Source organism: Mesoplodon mirus (assembly GCF_964341445.2).
Source record: "Mesoplodon mirus genome assembly, chromosome: 3".
Lineage (NCBI taxonomy): Eukaryota > Metazoa > Chordata > Mammalia > Artiodactyla > Ziphiidae > Mesoplodon > Mesoplodon mirus.
The window spans coordinates 134,901,618-134,922,816 of NC_138978.1; the positions used below are offsets into that span (position 1 = coordinate 134,901,618).

A 21,199-nucleotide genomic window follows, 5' to 3' on the forward strand; every position below is an offset into this window, starting at 1 on the left:
TATATATATATAACTGAATATATATATATATGTGTGTGTGTGTGTGTATATATATATATATATATATGTATATATATATATCCATTATTTTTCAGATTCTTTTCCCATATAGGTTATTACAGTAGAGTTCCCTGTGCTATACAGTAGGTCCTTGTTGATTAGCTATTTTATATATAGTAGTGTGTATATGTTAATCCCAAACTGCCAATTTATCCCTCCCCACCTTTTCCCTTTGGAAACCATAAGTTTGTTTTCTATGTCTGTGAGTTTCTTTCTGTTTTGTAAATAAGTTCATTGGTATCATTTTTTTTTTAGATTCCACATGTAAGTGATATCATATGATATTTGTCTTTCTCTCTCTGACTTACTTCACTTACTATGATAATCCCTAGGTCCATCCATGTTGCTACAAATGACATTATTTCATTCTTTTTTATGGCTGAGTAATATTCCACTGTATATATGTATCACATATTCTTTATCCATTCCTCTTTTGATGGACATTTAGGTTGCTTCCATGTCGTGGCTATTGTAAATAATGCTGCAATGAACACTGGGATGCATGTATCCTTTCAAACTATGGTTTTCTCCAGATATATGCCCAGGAGTGGGAATATATATTTTCCCATATAGGTCATTACAGAGTATTGAATACAGTTCCCTGTGCTATTCAATAGGTTCTTATTAGTTATCTATTTTATATATAGTAATGTGTATGTGTCAATCCCAATCTCCCAATTTATCCTGCCCTGCCTTTTCCCCTTAGTAGTATGGTTATGTTCCTTTCTTTCTAGTTTTTTTGTAGATTTGATTTGTGGTTAACACAGGTTTCATATTTGTTGACCTATAACTATATGTATCGATACTTGTTTTAAACTGGTAGTCATTTAAGTTCAAACTTATTCTAAAAGATCTACCTTTTTACACCCCCCATACTTTGTGTTTTTGATATCATATTTTACATTTTCATGTTTATCCCTTCCCTTTTTATTGCAGTTATATTTGACCAGACAATTTTTTGTCTTTTTATCTTCATAATGGCTTATTTAGCTGGTTGAACCTCAGCCCTTACTATTTATTCCTAGTAGGGTTTTTCCTTTCCTATATATACTTCCCTATTAAAGCCTTTTCTTTTTTTTTTAATAAAGAGTGAACAATTCATAACTATATTAATAGGGTCAGAAACAATGTTGAGAACAAAGTGCAACAGAATAGCATACAAGATATGATGCAAACAAAGGATATCATAATAAACATGACAGAATATTAATACTGCTTTTTATACAGTAGTAACTTCTGAGTCCTTAGTATAGCCTTTTCTTTTTCACCTAGAGAAGATCTTTTAAAAGTTATTTTAAGGTAGGTTTAGTATTGATGAACTCTTTCAGTTTTTACTTGTCTGAGAAGTTATTTATCTCTCCTTTGATTCTAAACCTTGCTGGGTAGAGTATCCTAGATCACAGGTTTCTCCCTTTCAGCACTTTGAATATCATGCCACTCCCTTCTAGCCCACAAAGTTTCTGCTGAAAAATCAGCTGATAGCCTTATGGCTTTCAGCTTTCAGCTTTCAGAATTGGGATCTCAGCTCAGTTCCTTTTTAAATGACTCTTTGTTTTTCTCTTGCTTCTTTCAGAATTCTCTGTTTAACTTTTACCATTTTAATTATATATCTTGGCGTGGGTCTATTTGTGTTCATCTTGCTTGGGACCCTCTTTGCTTCCTGTTATTGAATATCTGTTTCCTTCTTCAGGTCTGGGAAGTTTTCAGCCATGATTTCATCAAATACGTTTTGACCCTTTTCTCTCTTTTCTCCTTCTGTGACCCCTATAATGCAAATGTTGGTACTGTTGATGTTACCGCAGAGCTTTCTTAAACTGTCCTCATTGTTTTTTATTTGTTTTTCATTTTGCTGTTCTGATTGTGTGATTTCCATTATTCTGTCTTCCAGATCACTTGTGCATTCTTCTGTATCAACCAGTCTGCTATTCATTCCTTCTAGCGTGTTTTCATTTCAGTTATTGAACTCTTCATTTCTGATTGGGTGTTTTTTTATATTTTATAGTTCCTTATTAAAAATCCTCACTGTGTCCATCTATGCTTTTCCCTAATTCAGTTAGATTTCTTATGACTAATACTTTGAATTCTTTATCTGGCAAATTGTTTGTTTCTGTTTCATTATTTTTTTCAGGACTTTTCCCTTGCTCTTTCAATTGAGATCAGTTCCTCTGTCTTTTCATTTTGTTTAACTTCTCTGTCTCTATAAATTTAGGAGAAACCATTACCTATTATGGTCTTGAAGTGGTGTCCTTATGTGGGAGCATCCCTCTACAGTCTGCATGTGCCTACTGCCTTTGGTGCAAGAGCTGGATTTGATATAAACAGAAGTCACCTCTTTCTCAGGGCGTACTTGTTACCAAGTCCAAGCTCATACCACTCATTGTGTGACAGGCCAATAAATTGAGAGATGAGTTGTTGGGGCAAGGAATAGTGACTTTATTTGGAAAGCCAGCAGACTGAAAAGATGGCAGACTAGTCTCCCAAAGAACCATCTTACTGGAGTTAGAATTCAGGCTTCTTTTATACTAAAAGAGGAGGGAGTTTGGCTGGTTGTTGCAGACTTCTTGGTGACAACCAGACTCCAAAGGGGATGAGATAATCTTTTGTCCTTGCAGCTGTCCACGTAGGCCTGGTCATAATGTCCCTGTAAACCTCCAATAAGACAAATGTTATTTTCTATTTTGCAAAGTTTTAATCTCTATATGAATGAAAAGTGTTCTGGCTTTAATGGTCAAGCCTGGGAAGCAGAGCTTTTGTGTATATTTCAGGCTATATGCAACATCCTTTTACTGAATGACAAGAGAAAGGTGAAGAGGCAGCATGAATAAGCACAAGCAACAGAGCACAAACGTTAGAGCTAAAGGAATAGATCTAATATGGAGTCAGGTTTGTTCTTCTCTGCTACGTGCTGGCAGCTATCACCTTGGTAGGAGGTGGGCCTGGAGATGAAGGGGGTAGGGCCTGAGCTAGGTGTGAGGCAGAGCTTCTCCTTTTCTCAGTGGCCATCACTGCCCTATCAGGGTCAGGGTCAGTTCCCAAGCTGATGGAGCAGAAGTCCTGGGTGTCAGATCCAAGCTAGCTGTATTCCCTTTAAGTGTGTGCTCTCTCTTCTCCCAGCACCTGCAACCTTGCCCCAGAGTAGAGCAGTTCTGGATCACAAGGGGCCCCTATGGGCTTTCAGCTCAGGATGAGGCACAGGTTTCAGTAGGTTGCTCACAGAAAGAGGTTTAATATGCCATCTGTGCAATTGGCAGTGATGGCAGCCTTTGCTATTTCTAAGTCTCCTTTGTCTTTCACATCTGGCCACTACCCCAGCCTCCTCCAGCCCTGCCCTATTGTGGTGCTGCACTACAGCGTATGTGGGACCTTTGTGGGTACGTGTTTCAGGGTGCAGGCTGTGGCAGTCCTGCTGCCATCAGAGACTGGGGCTGCTCCTGATGACCTGCCTAAGTAAGCACCATGAATGGCCACCCCTACCACACTCAGGCACCACTCCAGGTCCGAGTAGTCTCTGCATCCCAAGATTGAGCTCTGTCCCTGGGCATGGTTACTCTCATTCCAGAGTGGAGCTGCTTGGTGAATTAAGCTGGGCTGAGTGTTCGCTCGGTTCAGGCTGGAGAACAGGCCAGTGTAGTGGTGGGAAACTGGGCAGCCGCTGGAGCAGTCCTTAATCTACCCTTGTAAGCAAGCAAGCAAGTGCTACTCACGAGCAGAGTCCAGGCTTCCCGCAACCCTCTTGTTAGTCCCAGTGGCCCTCCAACCAGCCAAGGGGGCTCATCTTCCTTATGTCAGACCCCAGGACTGGGATGCCCAATATGTGACTCAAAATGCTCACTCCCCAGGGTGGATATCCACCCTTGTATTCTTCCTTTTCCTCTGAGTCCCCTCCTGGGGCACAGGTCCCTACTTGATAATTTCTCTTCCCTTCCTACCCAATTGCATGTGGATCTTTCTTACAGCCTTGGTTGTATAGTAGTCTTTCTGCCAGTTTCACGTTCATTTTCAGTAAGAATTGTTCCACATGTAGACATAATTTTGATGTGTTTGTGGTGGGAGGTGAGTTCCATATCCTCCTACTAGCCATATTGATCCGAAGTCTAGATACCAGTGTTCTTAAGTGCATACACACACACTCATTCACACGCACCAAAAAACATTAAATAAAACCCATTTTGTACTTTTAACATGAGTAGTGTTCAGAAGGCACTATTATATAAAATCTATTATTTCTTTCTTTCATTCATTTACTCATTCACTAACCATTCATTGAACACCTACCAGTTATTAGGAAATTTCAGTCTCTAATGACAGATATTAAGACAGGCAAAGTCCCTATATTTGAGGAGCTTACTTTTCCATGGAGAAAGACAGAGTTAACAAACAAATGTAATATACAAGAGTGTTCCAGGTGGAGGTAAGTATTATGATAAAAATTTTAAAAGGTGACACGATTGGAAGGGATTGGAGGGGGGACTTTAATTCAAGTAGTCAAGTAAGGCCTCTCTGAGACCCAAATGGCAAGGGGAGGGAGCATCTAGTACAGAGGAAAGAACCTGGTAAATATGAAGAACAGAAAGAAGGGCAGTGAGATTGGAGTGAAGTTAGCAAAGACAAAGAGGTACCAAGTGGGGTTGGAAAGGTAAACTGAGGCTGTTTATATAGCACCTCAAGGAACATGGCACAGAATTTACCATGGATCCTAAGTATGATGATAAGAGCTTAGAAGAGGAGAGTGATGATATGGCATTAGTTTCAAAAGGTCACTCTGGCTACTGTACAGAGAATAGCTTGAGGACAGAGTGAAGAAAGTTGGAAGGGAATGATGAAGACAAATCAGAAGGCTTCTGCAATAGTCCAGATGGGAGATAATGGCATCTTGGACCAGGGTGAGAACAGTGAAGATGGAGAGAAGCAGATAGATTCAAGATGTGTTTGGAGGTAAAGTTCACAATTTGATGAATCACCTGTGGGAAGTAAGGAAAAGAGAGGAGTCAGTGATGACTCCTAGGTCATGGCTTGAATATCCTGATGCATCAATGGTGGTGGCATCTACTAAAAGGAGAACTAAAAAAGAGTAGGCTGGAGGTCAGAGAAATTAAGAGTTCTGGTTTGGACATTGTTTTCCCTTTTCAGGAAACTTAACTAAGGTTAATACTGTGTCTGGAAAGCTTTTCCCACAAAAGGCTGGGTGTAGAACAGAGTGCCTTATTATCCACTTTCAGGATTTGGCGGAGCTGCTTCCTTAAAATGCTGGCCAGTCACCCACTTCAGTTTGTTTTTCTTCCCACCTCTCAGAGCACAGAATGAATTTCCAGCTCCTGTTCTTCCTGTCATCCCCTGTCTTAGAACTCCAAGCAAATGTTTGATGTCATCTACTCTAATCCACTTAATCAGTGTGTATCATATTTATGTCCTAAGTTTTCCAAAAGGTATCATGAGAATTCATCAACATTTCATTTGCCACAGTTGTTATACTTGCTACCTCACATATCCAAAAATCAAACTCTATCCAAAACACAGCCAAAAATTAAACTCTAAAAGTCTTAACTTTTTTAAAGACTTGTTAAAACTCCCACACTTTAACTCATGTGCTTTGATAGGTTCATTTGCTAAAATGTGAGGCATTATGTTAAAGTAGTATTTGTCGGATTTCCTGACCCCTGTCAGACCCCAAGTAACAAATTAAGTGATGGGGTGTTGCTGGAGGCAAGGATACTGAGAGCAACAAAAGTGATGACTGACAGGGAGAAGGCAGAGGCACTCTGAAATGGCATAAAATGACATAAAATCTCAAAAGACATTGAGAATTAGGGCCACCTCACCTCATAGGCATTGTTGTCTTAAGGACAGCAAAATAAGTCTTGTTCACACTAATGACCTTGAATCAACAAGAAATTTTGCATTGCTTTGAATGCAATTATGTAAGAATTCAGGGGACGTATGGGAATTATTTTTAAAAAATTTGTCCTAAAGGTGAAAATAAAATAAAGTTTTGGTATTTAGTGATAAGTATGTAATCTGGAAAATAACTTTATTTGAAACCCTCTTTTCTGACAAAACCAAATAAAGTACTTATCTTTTTCTACTTTTGGAAATCAAGTTTAATGCAATAAAATGTGTTTCTGAAATCTATCTTCCTTTCTACAGAGGTCTTGCTAACTGAGATTTCTGTTACATGCAGCCTTTCTCTGTGTGCCTTGTCTGTAAAGGGAGGTACACCTCTCCATGTGGAACATATGACTTAGGAGACTCTCATATCCTTTGGGATTCAAGGCTATTGAATTCAAGGCCACTTTTGTAATTCAAGGCACTATTACATTCAATGTATGTAATTCATCATATATTCCAGTATATGAAGATTTCTATGAACTTAACTTGTCATTTTCTAGTTGCCTCATTGTTATCTATTGTAACAATTATTGTAAGCCTTTTGAACTTACTGTGTGTTATTTATACTAACAAAATTTTGTTTGGTTCTTCTTCACCCCCTACATAACACCATTACATCACCAGTACTAGCAATAGTAATATTTACAAAATTAAAAATTGTTTTCACTAATTCAGTAGTTGATTCATTTCCCTCCTTTTGGGCTCTCAATTTTTATGGTGTCGAAATTTGTTGTTGCCATCAGAGAGCTAGCCTAGGTTTCATTTCTTCATTCTTACATTCAATAAGCACCTTAAGAGTTAAAGTCAAACTTTTTAACTCATTTGATGATATTAAGCCTAAGGACCAGGGATTCTAAAATTCTGTGTTGCTGCTCACCCTTCTTGAATGAGATCCCAGAGAAACAACAACACAATGTGAACCAAAATGCCACTTCACTGATGGTTACAGAAGTGCCCTAGAAGCCGATCCAGAACTCCTCAGTTTATGGCAAGTTGGAGCTTGTGTTTTAAATCCAAGAGGGGTCTTTTTAGTCTCCCATTTGAAGATCTTTGCATGTCCCCAAATTGCAAGTAGATTTTTGTAAGGAAAAAATCATAGAAAGTGCTGGAGATCTGTCACTTGTGTACATGGCAGGCCAAGTGCAACAGAACAGAAGGGTCCATGCACATCTGCCTCAGGCCTTTGTCTCTTCAAGGAGCTCATATTTTATTCAAGGTAAGTATAACAACTCAGCCTCTACTCTGTGATATTTTTTTTTATTCCTAAATGATTCTAGCTGGGAATATTTTCAGTATTTTAAAACTGAACCTGAAACATGAGCCATGCCAGTGATCACAAAAGCAAACTTACTTGTCAGACTCCTCTTGGTAGCTTATTGAGAACTGTGACAGTCTGTGCCTACACCACAACAGCTAGTGTATAAAAAAGAAATATCACTGAAGGATGAACAGACAGTTCACAGATGTTAAATGGAAGTGGTCTGATTTCAACCAAAGCAGATTAGGAGAATGTGAAGAATAATTTAGGGAAGTACAGCAGAGGCTCTGAGTAATAGGAGGCTGCTCTACCACCCTCTTGGTAATTGACCAGTAGATAATAACCTTGCACATTCAATGATGTGCTCATATTGCCAATGATGATGCAAAAAGGCAAAGACCCAAAAGGGTGGACCAGAGACAGATTATTGTACAAACATTTATGCTGGAAATGATCTGAGTCATGAATCTTGATTGGGACTGCACAAAGAGCTGCATTCCAATTGGAGAATTCAGTAAATATTAAAATTGTCTGTAAATACAATCCCGGAGTCATGCTTGATTCCTGTTTTCACTTACATTTATTTCTCTCCCAGGCTTCCTCATCTCTCCCAGGCTTTCTCTTCCCAGTTGCCAAAATCTAGGAGTCATCACTGACTATTCTCTTCCCCTTAGATTCCTGACCCAACCCATCAGCAAGTTTTAATGCAGATGTGCAGATGCCATCACCATGATCTCTTACCTAAATTATTGCAATAACCCTGTAACTGCTTGCTTCCACTTTTGCCCTGACCTCATCCCAATAAACCATTCCCAAAGTAATCACGACTCCTGAGTGAGTTTTTTTTAAAATAAACTTTATTTCTTAGAGCAGTTCTAGGTCCACAGCAAAATTGAGCCGAAAGTATAGATAGTTCCCATATCCCCCCTGCTCCTCCCACACACAGCCACCCCCATTATCAACATCATCAGAGTGGTACATTTGTTATAACTGATGAACCTACATTGAAATATCATTGTCACCCAGAATCCATAGTTTACACTAGGGTTCACTCTTGGTATTGTACATTTTATGGGTTTGAATAAATGTATAATGACATGTATCCACCATTATAGTATGATACAGAGTAGTTTCACTCCTCCCCAAAATCCTCTGTGCTCCACCAATTCTTCCCTCCCTCTCCCCAACCCCTGGCAACCACTGATTTTTTTACTCTCTCCTTAGTTATGCCTTTTCCAGAATGTCACATAGTTGGAATCATACAATATGTAGACTTTTCAGATTGCTTCTTTCACTAAGTAAGATGCATATCAGTTTCTTCATGTCTTTTTATGTTTAATAGCTCATTTCTTTTTAGTGCTAAAAAATATTCCATTGCATACCTGTACCACATTCAGCTACTGAAGGACATCTTGTTTTTAAAATTTTTATTGGAGTATAGTTGCTTTACAATATTGTGTTAGTTTCTACTGTACAACAAAGTGAATCAGATATACATATACATATATACCCTATTTTTTGGATTTCCTTCCCATTTAGGTCACCACAGAGCACTGAGTAGAGTTCCCTGTGCTATACAGTAGGTTCTCATTAGTTATCTATTTTATACATAGTATCAATAGTGTATATATATCAGTCCCAATCTCCCAATTCATGCCACCCCCCTCCTTGGTATCCACATGTTTGTTCTCTACATCTGTGTCTCTATTTCTCCTTTGTAACTAAGGTCGTCTATACCAATTTTTTTCAGATTCCACATATATACATTAATATATGATACTTGTTTTTCTCTTTCTGACTTACTTCACTCTGTATGACAGTCTCTAGGTCCATCCACGTCTCTACAAATAACCCAATTTCGTTCCCTTTTATGGCTGACTAATATTCCATTGTATATATGTACCACATCTTTATCCATTCCTCTGATGATGGACATTTAGGTTGTTTCCGTGTCCTGGCTATTGTAAATATTGCTGCAATGAACACTGGGGTGCATGTGTATTTTTGAATTATGCTTTTCTGTAGGTAGTGAGATTTCTGGGTCACATGGTAGTTCTACTTTTAGTTCTTTAAGGAACATCCATACTGTTCTCCATAGTGGCTGTATCAATCTAAGTTCCCACCAACAGTGCAAGAGGGTTCCCTTTTCTCCACACCCTCTCCAGCATTTATTATTTGCACATTTTGTGATGATGGCCATTCTGACCTGTGTAAGGTGATACCTCATTGTAGTTTTGATTTGTATTTCTCTAATAATTAGTGATGTTGAGCATCTTTTCATGTGTTTTGGGGCCATCTGTATGTCTTCTTTGGAGAAATGTCTATTTAAGTCTTCTGCCCATTTTTTTGATTGAGTTGTTTGTTTTTTTGATATTGAGCTGCATGAGCTGTTTGTATATTTTGGAGATTAATCCTTTCTCCGTTGATTCATTTGCATATATTTTCTCCCATTCTGAGGGTTGTCTTTTCATCTTGTTTATGGTTTCTTTTGCTGTGAAAAAGCTTTTAAGTTTAATTAGGTCCCATTTGATTATTTTTGTTTTTATTCTCATTACTCTAGGAAGTGGGTCAAGAAAGATCTTGCTGTGGTTTATGGCAAAGAGCATTCTGCCTGTTTTCCTCTAAGAGTTTTATAATGTCTGGCCTTACATTTATGTCTTTAATCCATTTTCAGTTTATTTTTGTGTATGGTGTTAGGAAGTGTTCTAATTTCATTCTTTTACATGTAGCTGTCCAGTTCTTCTAGTACCATTTGTTGAAGAGGCTGTCTTTTCTCCATTAGGTAGGTTTATTCCTACATCTTTTTGTTGTTATTGTTGCAATAGGAAATGGGACTGTTTCCTTAATTTCTGTTTCTGATCTTTTGTTGTTCGTGAATGGGAATGCAAGAGATTTCTCTGCATTAATTTTGTATCCTGCAACTTTCCAAATTCATTGATTAGCGCTAGTATTTTTCTGGTGGCATCTGTAGTATTTTCTATGTATAGTATCATGTCATCTGCAAATAGTGACAGTTTTACTTCTTTTCCAATTTGGATTCCTTTTATTTCTGTTTCTTCTCTGATTGCTATGACTAGCACTTCCAAAACTACGTTGCATAAGAGTGGTGAGAGTGGACATCCTTGTCTTGTTCCTGATCTTAGAGGAAGTGCTTTCAGTTTTTCACCATTGAGAATGATTTTTGCTGTGGGTTTGTCCTTTACAGACTTTATTATGTTGAGGTAGGTTCCCTCTATGCCCACTTTCTGGAGAGTTATTCTCATAAATTGGTGTTGAATTTTGTCAAAAGCTTTTTCTGCATCTATTTAGATGATCATATGGTTTTTATTCTTTAGTTTGTTAATATGGTGTATCACATTGATTGATTTGCATATATTGAAGAATCCTTGCATTCCTGGGACAAAAATCCCACTTGATCATGTTGTATAGTCCTTTTAATGTGTTGTTGGATTCAGTTTGCTAGTATTTTGTTGAGGATATTTGCTTCTATGTCCATCAGGGATATTGGTCTGTAATTTTTGTGTGTGATATCTTTGGTTTTCATATCAGGGTGATGGTGGCCTCATAGAATGAATTTGGGAGTATTCCTCCATCTGCAAGTTTTTGGAAGAGTTTGAGAAGTATAGGTATTAGCTCTTCTCTAAATATTTGATAGAATTCACCTAGGAAGCCATCTGGTCCTGGACTTTTGTTTGTTGGAAGATTTTTAATTACAGTTTCAATTTCATTACTTATAATTGATCTGTTTATATTTCTAATTCTCCTGGTTCAGTCTTGGAATGTTGTACCTTTCCAAGAATTTGTCCATTTCTACCAGGTTGTCCATTTTATTGGCATATAGTTGTTGTAGTAGTCTCTTTTGATCCTTTGTATTTCTGTGAAGTCAGTTGTAATTTCTCATTTTTCATTTCTAATTTTATTGATTTGAGTCCTCTCCCTTTTTTTTCTTGATGAGTCTGGCTAAAGGTTTATCAATTTTGTTTTTCTTCTCAACGAACCAACTTTTAGTTTTATTGATCTTTGCTATTGTCTTCCTCGTTTCTATCTCATTTATTTCTGCTTTGATCTTTATTGTTTCTTTCGTTTTACTAACTTTGTGTTTTCTTTCTTCTTTCTCTAGTTGCTTTACATGTAAGGTTAGATTGTTTATTTGAGATTTTTCTTGTTTCTTGAAGTGATATTGTATTGCTGTTAACTTCCCTCTTAGACCTGCTCTTGCTGCATCCCATAGGTTTTGGGTCACAATATTTTTATTATCATTTGTTTCTATGTATTTTTTAATTTCCTCTTTGATTTCTTCAGTGATCTCTTGGTTATTTACCAGTGCACTGTTTAACCTCCATGTGTTTGAGTTTTTTACAATTTTTTTCCTGTAATTGATTTCTAATTCCATAGCATGTGGTCAGAAAAAATGCTTGATATAATTTCAAATTTCTTAAATTTTCTGAGGCTTGATTTGTGCCCCAAGATGTGATCTGTCCTGGAGAATGTTCTGTATGCATGTGAGAAGAAAGTGTATTCTTCCTCCTTCTGGTGATATGTCCTATGACTATCAATTAAATCTGTCTGGTTTATTGCATCATTTATTTGTTTTAATAAACTTAATTATTTATTTTTTTATTTTTTGGCTTCATTGCGGTGTGCGGGCTTTCTCTAGTTGCGGCAAGTTGGGGCTACTCTTCGTTGCGGTACACAGGCTCTAGGTGGCTTCTCTTGTTGCAGAGCACGGGCTCTAGGCACACATACTTCAGTAGTTGTGGCACATGGTCTCAGTAGTTGTGGCTCATGAGCCCTAGAGCAGAGGCTCAGTAGTTGTGGCACACAAGCTTAGTTGCTCCGTGGCATGTGGGGTTTTCCCAGACCAGGGCTCAAACCAGTGGATTCTTAACCACCGTGCCATGAGGGAAGTCCCTATTGTGTCATTTAAAGCTTGTGTTTCCTTATTTATTTACCATCTAGATGATCTGTCCATTGGTGTAATTGTGGTATTAAAGTCCCCCACTATTATTGTGTTACTGTTGATTTCCCCTTTTATGGTTGTTAGCATTTGCCTTATGTATTGAGGTGCTCCTATTTTGGGTGCATAAATATTTACAACTGTTATAACTTCTTCTGGGATTGATTCCTTGATGATTACATAGTGCCCTTCCTTATCTCTTGTAACAGATTTGATTTTAAAGTGTACTTTATCTGATATGAGTATTGCTACTCCAGCTTTCTTTTGATTTCCATTTTCATGAAATATCTTTTTCCATCACTTTGCTTTCACTCTTATGTGTCCCTAGGTCTGAAGTGGGTCTCTTGTAGACAGCATATATATGGGCCTTGTTTTTGTATCCATTCAGCTAGTCTCTGTCTTTTGGTTGGAGCATTTACTCCATTTACATTCAGGGTAATTATCAATATGTATGTTCCTATTACCATTTTCTTAATTGTTTTGGGTTTGTTATTGTAGGTCTTTTCCTTCTCTAGTGTTTCCTGCCTAGAGAAGTTCCTTTAGCATTTGCTGTAAAGCTGGTTTCTTGGTGCTGAATTCTCTTAGCTTTTGTTTCTCTGTGAAGCTTTTGATCTTTCTGTTGTATATGAATGAGATCCTTGCTGGATAGAGTAATTTTTGTTGTAGGTTTTTCCCTTTCAACACTTTAAATATACCCTGCTACTCCCTTCTGGCCTGCAGAGTTTCTGCTGAAAGATCGGCTGATAACCTTATGGGGATTTCCCTTGTTTGTTATTTGTTGCTTTTCCCTTGCTGCTTTTAATATTTTTTTCTTTGAATTTCATTTTTGTTAGTTTGATTACTATGTGTCTTGGTGTGGTTCTCCTTGGGTTTATCCTGTATGGGACTCTCTGCACTTCTTGGACTTGGGTGGCTATTTCCTTTCCCAAGTTAGGGAATTTTTGAACTATGACTTCTTCAAATATTTTTTCATGCTCTTTCTCTTTCTCTTCTTCTTCTGGGACCCCTATAATTTGAATGTTGATGTTTAATGTTGTCCCACATGTCTCTGAGACTGTCCTCAATTCTTTTCCTTCTTTTTTCTTTATTCTGTTCCTCAGCAGTTATTTCACCAATGTATCTTCTGGCTCACTTATTCGTTCTTCTGCCTCAGTTATTCTAATATTGATTCCTTCTAGTGTACTTTTCATCTCAGTTATTGTGTTGTTCATCTCTGTTTGTTTGTTATTTAGTTCTTCTAGATCTTTGTCAACATTTCTTATATTTTCTCGATCTGTACCTTCATTCTATTTCCGAGATTTTGGATCATCTTTACTATCATTACTCTGAATTCTTTTTCAGGTAGCTTGTCTATTTCCTCTTCATTTATTTGGTCTTTTGGGTTTTTACCTTGCTCTTTCACCTGTAACATATGTTTTTGTCATTTCATTTTCTTTGATGGGCGGGGCTGTGTTCCTGTCTTATTGGTTGTTTGGCCTGAGGCTTCCAGCACTGGAGTTTACTGGCAGTTGGGTAGAGACTGGTCTTGGTGCTGAGATGATGATTTCCAAGTGACCTCACTTTGATTAATATTCCCTGGGGTCTGAGGTTCTTTGTTAGTCCAGTGGTTTGGACTTGGTGCTCCCACCACAGGAGCTCCGGCTTGACACCCAGCTTGTGAACCATGATCCCACAAGCCACGTGGCACAGCCAAAAAAAAAAGGAGTATAACAGTAACAAAGAATAAAAAATAAAATTAATAAAGTAAAAAATATATTAGAAAAAATATATAAATGAAACAACAACAAGGTAAAACAGAGCCACAATAGAAAAAAAGAAGCCAGAAAAGGCCTTGGCTGTGGGGGGTGGGGCTTAGGCAAGAGAGAGGCCTAGGCTCAGGACACTCACAGTTGGAAAGTACCCTGGGGGTGGGGCTGGGGCAGGGAGGGGCTTAGTCTGGGGGGCGGCAGGCCTAGGCTCAGGACCCCAAAAATGCCCTGGGGGTGTTGGGTGGTAGATTTTAGGCTTGCTCAGCCAGGGGGGCCTCAGAGTGTGGAGGATCAGGCCCAGTACCCAAGCAGGCTCCATGGGGCACAATTGGGCAGGGGAAACACTGGCCACATTCCCTTCCAATCCTCTGATCCCCCAAGGTTTTCTCTCCATCCCTGTTGATTCCCTCATGGTGAGTGGGCCCCTCTGAGTGTGGGAACGCCTCCCCTTCCCCAGCCACCCCTCAGGGTACCAGTCCCATTCCACCTCCACTTCTCCTTCCCCCTTGCTCTCCCTCATGTCCTACCTGGTCACTTGGGGGTTCCTCTTGTCCCCTTAGGTGTCCAAGGTCCCCAACCAGTACCTGGTAGGTGCCCTAGTTGTGAGGAGATGCAAACTCCACATACTCCTACTCTGCCATCTTAACTGCACCCCCAGAAATTTTTAATTTTATTGAAGTTAAATTGATCTATTATTTATTTCATGGATTGTGCCTTTGCTGTTATATTTATAAAGTCATCACCAAACCAAACATAACCTAGATTTTCTTCTATGTTATCTTCTAGGAGTTTTATAGTTTAGCATTTTACATTTAGGTCCATTTTTTTGAAAGACATAAAGCTTGAGTAAGCTTTTAAAAATCTAAAGCATACCAAGGCACTTTCATGTTTAAGACCCTCCAATGACTTCCACTTGTGTTTAGAACTAAACCAAAGATTTTATCATGGTCTATAATTTCTACCTAACTTAACCACTTTCCACGACTCCAAAGTGTCATGGTACATTTCCCTCCCCTCTGCTACAGCAGACTCCCCCATGCCTCTTGACATGTGGAATTCATTCATAAAATACATTGAATTAGGATTACTTAATTAAGAATCTATAGCCAACAAATAAGATTGAGTAGGAATCAAATGAGTAAATATTATAGAGGAACATGAATGGAAGGAATTCCAGGGTAATTGCCACAAACAACTTCTTTCAGTTTGTGTTTAGCATTTAGTAAATGGGTGGGTCAGCAAGGCTGAAAGAATCAGAGGCTAAATCAATTGGCAAGTGCCCAAAACAGAAAAAAAAAAAGCTTGAATTAGCTCTTTAAAAAATATCCTGAGGTTGAACACTTAAAAAATCTAGAATTATTTTGTATGAGAGTAAGGGATAATTTTAATTGAGGTACAATACATTGCAAATTGAATTTTTAAAACTGGTACAGTGTTACAGAAGGACAAATCATTTTCAATAATTTAATTGTATATGAACCAATAATTAAATATATTCAAAATTTTAATTTTCCCAGAGTCATGTCTGATTTTTAAATTTCCAGGAATATGTGTATCCCTTACTGTCAGCTCTATATGTCACCTCATTCTTAAATCTCCACTTAGGACGTTGTTTTGCCCAGTTACACATCAGCTACAGTTGATTGAATTTAAAGAGAGTTGTTCTCCATTACTATTAATAGTGCTGCTCTTCACCAAGGATCCTTAAGATATCCTAAGTTATCCTGAAAACAAGTGTGCCTTCCACTACAACTAATAAAAATGCATTATGTCGAGAGGAAATAAATGATTTTTAGATGCTTTTAAATAAAATATCAATAATGAAAGCAAGAATCCCAGCTTCTGTTTTGCAACTCATTAAGACACTTAAATGAATGCTATGGCAGTAATATTTCTCAATATTATGATCATTTTGCCCCTTCAGGATTGGATTCCAAGACATTAAATTCTACTTTTAATAAATAATATTATAGTAATGTTACAGCACAGCTTAGTTCTGTTTAAAATAAATTCATCCTTGAATTACTAGAAATAATGTATGCTTCTTTTCTAGGCCAATGTAAATACAACTTTATTATTCCTTAAATCCAACAATACTGTGTACTTAATATTATATATGTAAAATAGTACATATTTGAACATTTTTACTGAGTGCCTACTTGATAATGGTAATGTTATTTATATCTTATTGGGAAGATATGTTTTGTAGTTCAGAAAAACAATTTATGCATAACATTTCAAGTGGATCTGCTGGCAGCTAGTGGTATATATTATGTATGCTTCAAAAAGATAACTGCCTTTTTAAAATACCAAGGCCAACAAGGTCTTATTGGGATTAAAATTGCTTAAAAGCAAAATTTTAAAAAATATTTATCTGCCATATTGGTGAGGACAAACAGAATATACATAAGAATGGACGTCTGAAATGTTCTGTTGTTGTGTAATGCCCTCTGCCAACTTCTATCCAGTCCTTATGCTCCTACATTGCAATGATACATCAGTCTGGCATTCTTATTATATTAACAGAATACTGAGGTATGGTCATACCTTCATATTTATTTATTTATTTATTTATTTATTTATTTATTTATTTATTGCGGTACGCGGGCCTCTCACTGTTGTGGCCTCTCCCGTTGCAGAGCACAGGCTCCGGACGCGCAGGCTCAGCGGCCATGGCTCACGGACCCAGCCGCTCCGCGGCATGTGGGATCCTCCTGCACCAGGGCACAAACCCGTGTCCCCTGCATCGGCAGGTGGACTCCCAACCACTGCGCCACCAGGGAAGCCACATACCTTCATTTTTATATCTTACCATTTTTCACGAGATCTGACAATTAGATACAGAAATAAATTTTCTTAAAATTATTTTAAAATTCCCCCCAAAAATGTATTGCTGTATTTCATTCACCACAGTGCCTGATTTCTGAAAGCAGTTATTTTGCAAGTATCAACACTAGGTCATGACCTTAATTATTCAGAAATACACTAGACGACTGTGGGCATCTAAGCTTTTTTAATATTCAAGGATCCCCTATTTAACTTAGGTACCAGAGATCTGTCTAAGCATTAGCTGTCCTAAGAGGCTCTTTAGAAATGAAAGGAAGCTGGAAGGTCACTGAGACATGCATCCCAGGTCCAGTTTATTATTTTAACCATTTTGCCAGTAGCAAAAAATTTTGAACTGGCATATTTCTTTTTTTTTTTGTGGTACACGGGCCTCTCACTGTTGTGGCCTCTCCCGTTGCGGAGCACAGGCTCCGGACGCGCAGGCTCAGTGGCCATGGCCCACAGGCCCAGCTGCTCCGTGGCATGTGGGATCTTCCCAGACCGGGGCACGAACCCGTGTCCCCTGCATCGGCAGGCAGACTCTCAACCACTGCGCCACCAGGGAAGCCCTGGACTGGCATATTTCATTAGCCTGGAATGGGAGCAGAGTTATGGGACATTACCTCAGGGTTCAGTCTTCTAATAATGTTTACTTTTAGGATCAATGCCTTCTTATTAATTTGCTGATTAATGGTGTTAAGAATTGGTTCAAATAGAATTTTAGATGTCTGCTAATGGCTCATTAACTAATTTTTTTTTTTTTTTTACATCTCCACTGGAGTATAATTGCTCCACAACAGTGTGTTAGCCTCTGCTCCATAACAAAGTGAATCAGTTATACATATACACATGTTCCCATATCTCTTCCCTCCTGCATCTCCCTCCCTCCCACCCTCCCCATCCCACCCCTCCAGGTGGTCACAAAGCACCGAGCTGATCTCCCTGTGCCACGCGGCCACCCCCTACCAGCCATCCACCTTACGCTTGGTATCATTAACTAAATTTGAAAGGCCGTACTCTTTTAACTCTGAAAATGAAAATTCTAATTCTTTTTGAGACTGCAGTCAGATACATTCTTATGCAAGGGAAAAATATCTTTCTTTTTCATGCCTTCAGTAGTTGACACAATTTCTGGGGCCATTTGTCAATACCCATTTGTTATGACTTGGTATAAAGTATGATTGATTTAGAATTCTAGCTTATAACAGAAGGAGTTTTCAAGTTCTATTAGTTCAGACTCCTCATGTGCATAAAGAAAATATATTTTCTGTATTTTTTATAATTGGCCAATTTTTCTCAGAAACCCATTTGAAAGATAGTTTTCAACGTGTGTGCTCTGCATGATACAATCATTTAAATCATCTGCTAGGAAACTTTTGGATAAGTGATCACACTTTTAATTTTTTTTCCACCTCTCCCTGCTGCTATGCGAGGTTGTTTTTGATAGCACTTTGGGGTACAAATGTTTTATTTTTATATGATCTTCTGGCTTCTTTCTGATATCTGCTTTAGCCAGGTCAGTGGAGTCTATTCCTAGGACTGCTATCATGGGGGTACCATCTCATCTCTGGGCACTCACTGCTGGAGTTTGTGTTCCAGACATTTGCTCCCAGTGTAAAACCCCTGCACACCTCAGCCTTGGTCTCAACCTTAGGCTCCCATCCATCTGTTAATCTTGTCAGAACATCTGCCTCCTTTAGTACTGAGGCATGCAACAAACTCTGGGTCTCTTGCCTGCTGTATGCAAGCCTCAGGAAACACTATTTCAGGCTCATCTCTCTTGCCAACTCCAATTATAAAGATTCATGTTGGCTGTGATGATATGTGGTGATTCTTCTAGGTATATAAATGGGACTAGCTATACCACCCACACATTACAAGCTCCCTCATAATTGTCTGACGATTTCTATCACTCTTTTCTTTCCCCCTGGGGTTTCTTCTCTAGAGGAGGAAAATGAGGACACCTGTTGAGTGCTGCCTCTTCCCTTTATTTCTCTTTTTCCCCTGGTCACAGAGGGACATGCCTTCCTTCTCCTGTATATCATATCCTCATTTATCCCACTCCTTAATGTATAGAAGAAAATCTCTATGATCTATCTTGCCATGCTTGGCTCTTGATATATCGATGAGAGCTTAAAGAATTTCACTGCCCACACTTCCCTAATGAGCTTAGGAGTGGAAGGCTGCAAGGAAATGGAAATTGCATAGGAAATGAACACACATTGTTCATGTTTTAAAACATTATCTTTGTTACTTCTAGATCAGTGGTTATGACTCCTGACTGCATATTAAAATCACTGGGTGGGGAGCAGTTGGTGGGGAGGCTAAAACATACTTATGCCTAGACCAGCCACAGAAAATTAAATCAGAATATCATATATTGATCAGCCTCATCCTGATAAAGTTTAAGTGAATTTCTCAGTGTCAGTTAGTAATAAGTCTCACCCAGGAGGGTGCTCTTCCTTCCTCCTACACTGCCAAGCAGACCACGGTGCTAAACCAGCTATTTCTAGTTTTAAATAGATATGCAAACCAAATTTATAGTTTATTTAATGTTTATAGGGCAGTGTATTATAGTCTATATATTTCACATATAACCTACAAAGAAAAAAATGATTTCTTCATTTACTTCTTTATCCCTTACACATTATGGTGGAGTTTTGTCACAATAGTTGTACTATCAGGGGAGAGTTCTTTAAGGAAAATGTCCTATGTCCTTATTATACAAAGAGCTAATCCCTATTGCTTACCAGTGCTTGTGGAGAACTTATTTCCCTAATCACATCAGTGCTGCCTTTTGCCTTTCCCTCCACCCCATCCCAACTCTTCAAAAGGATTTTTTCCACGTTCATATTTCTCTGGAGTCACTTTCAAGGATAACTGATGTTTTAATGATCTTTCAGTCTGTGGGGGAAAAAATAGAGAAATTGAGCAGAGATGTGCAATGTAATAAATTTTACTAGTACCAGAGATCCCTACATCCAGTATCTAAACTTGAAAGTAAAGGAAACACAACCATGTAACTGCTAACTTCCAATCACTTCTAAAGGATAAGTGATATCTGAGGACCTTTCTAGATTTAAGATCCCAAGTATTTTTAAGTCTCCTTACTTCCGTTTCTTGATTCATATTTTCTCTCCCCTACCTCCTCTCTCTTTCTATTCCTCTTCCTTTCTCCTCTTCCCTCTTCCTTTTTCTCTCTCTTTCTCTTTTCTTCCTCCCTCCCTCTTCCTCTCTTCTTCTCCAAATAAAGAAGAAGCTTTACAGCTCTTTGTTTCTTTGCAACAGAATGATAAATCTGGCAAAGTGACACTTCTGTGATTGTCAAAAAAACAAGGAGCAGGCTGTCCACCCTTTTCCTCCAATCCACTCTGTTTTAAAGGGGTTCACCTGCCTGTGGGAAACAAAAAAGAAAGTCAGGAATTCCTGAGAAGCATGGTATATTGATTCCCAGTTGCTTTCTTCATCTTCCTCATTTTAACCATTAACTCCATTGCACATTCTGTCTATAGAAAACAAATATTCCAAGTCACTGGATTTCATGAATCATTGTAGAAAAATTACTCTGGGATATGAGCTGGTTCAACTGAATGCCATTGGATTTCTAACTTAGGAGAAGCAAGCAACCATCAGTGTCTTCATCATCAGAGAGGGTACACTCTCAGTGAAGTTGAATGCAGGTATCAGCTGGGGGTATCACCCCATTTAGTCTCTGGACACCCTTGCTTTAAATCTGTTGGGTTAGCAGCTACTAATAATACTAACACCCACTTTCACATGCAAATCTCTTGTATTTCTTTTTCCTGTTTCTCTGGGAGTTATTCTAGAATGGTATCTGAAGCCTTTTAAACTTGAGGAGTAAAAGAGTGCAAAGCATTTCATCACTGGCTACTGCTGAGAGAAGTGGCTGTGGCCACTTGAAAAGGGCGGCCAGGGACTTGTGTCATCACAGCATTTGCTCAGGTTCTGGAGAGTGAGTGCACTGATCAAAAACTTTACACCCAAAGATTCCTTTGTCTTTCTGTTTTCCATTTCTAGCCTGGATGCGTAAATACCACTGAAGTGGACATTAAGAAGTCATCCAGAATGAGAAATCCACACAAAACACGAAAGGTAAAATTGACGTTTGTTGTGCTGATCTTGGTAATGTGTTGGACTGTTTAGAGGATGTCAAACACACAAAAAAAATTTTTATTCCATTTCATGAGTAACTTCTAGTATCTTCCCTGCTCTTCCTTGTTGCTTGACTGGAAGAAAATCTGGAAGTTCAAGCCCTGTACTTCTGTCAGTTCCTCTGTCCCCAGGAAATAGCCTCCATCCTGATTCTAAAGTGTACCAAGGTCCCAAAGTGGGGGGGGGGGTGGCTGTGAAAGGAAAAGGATGCTGAGAGAAGAGCCATTAACAGAAAAATGTATCTCTTTCAGAGCCCAGGAAATGAGCAAAAGTAGGTAGAGATTATCTGAG

At 38.5% G+C, this 21,199-nt stretch overlaps 1 protein-coding gene across 2 annotated transcripts in view; it reads left to right on the forward strand.

Annotated features, from left to right (window-relative positions):
- Positions 1-21,199, forward strand: part of RGS7 (regulator of G protein signaling 7) — a gene marked incomplete at its 5' end in the record, with an annotated part of 632,276 nt that overhangs the window by 572,536 nt on the left and 38,541 nt on the right. For both annotated transcript variants that reach the window (XM_082612717.1, XM_082612718.1), the window contains one exon: positions 20,774-20,848. In XM_082612717.1, the coding sequence (XP_082468843.1) occupies positions 20,774-20,848 (75 nt within the window). The remainder of the gene's footprint in view (positions 1-20,773; positions 20,849-21,199) is intronic.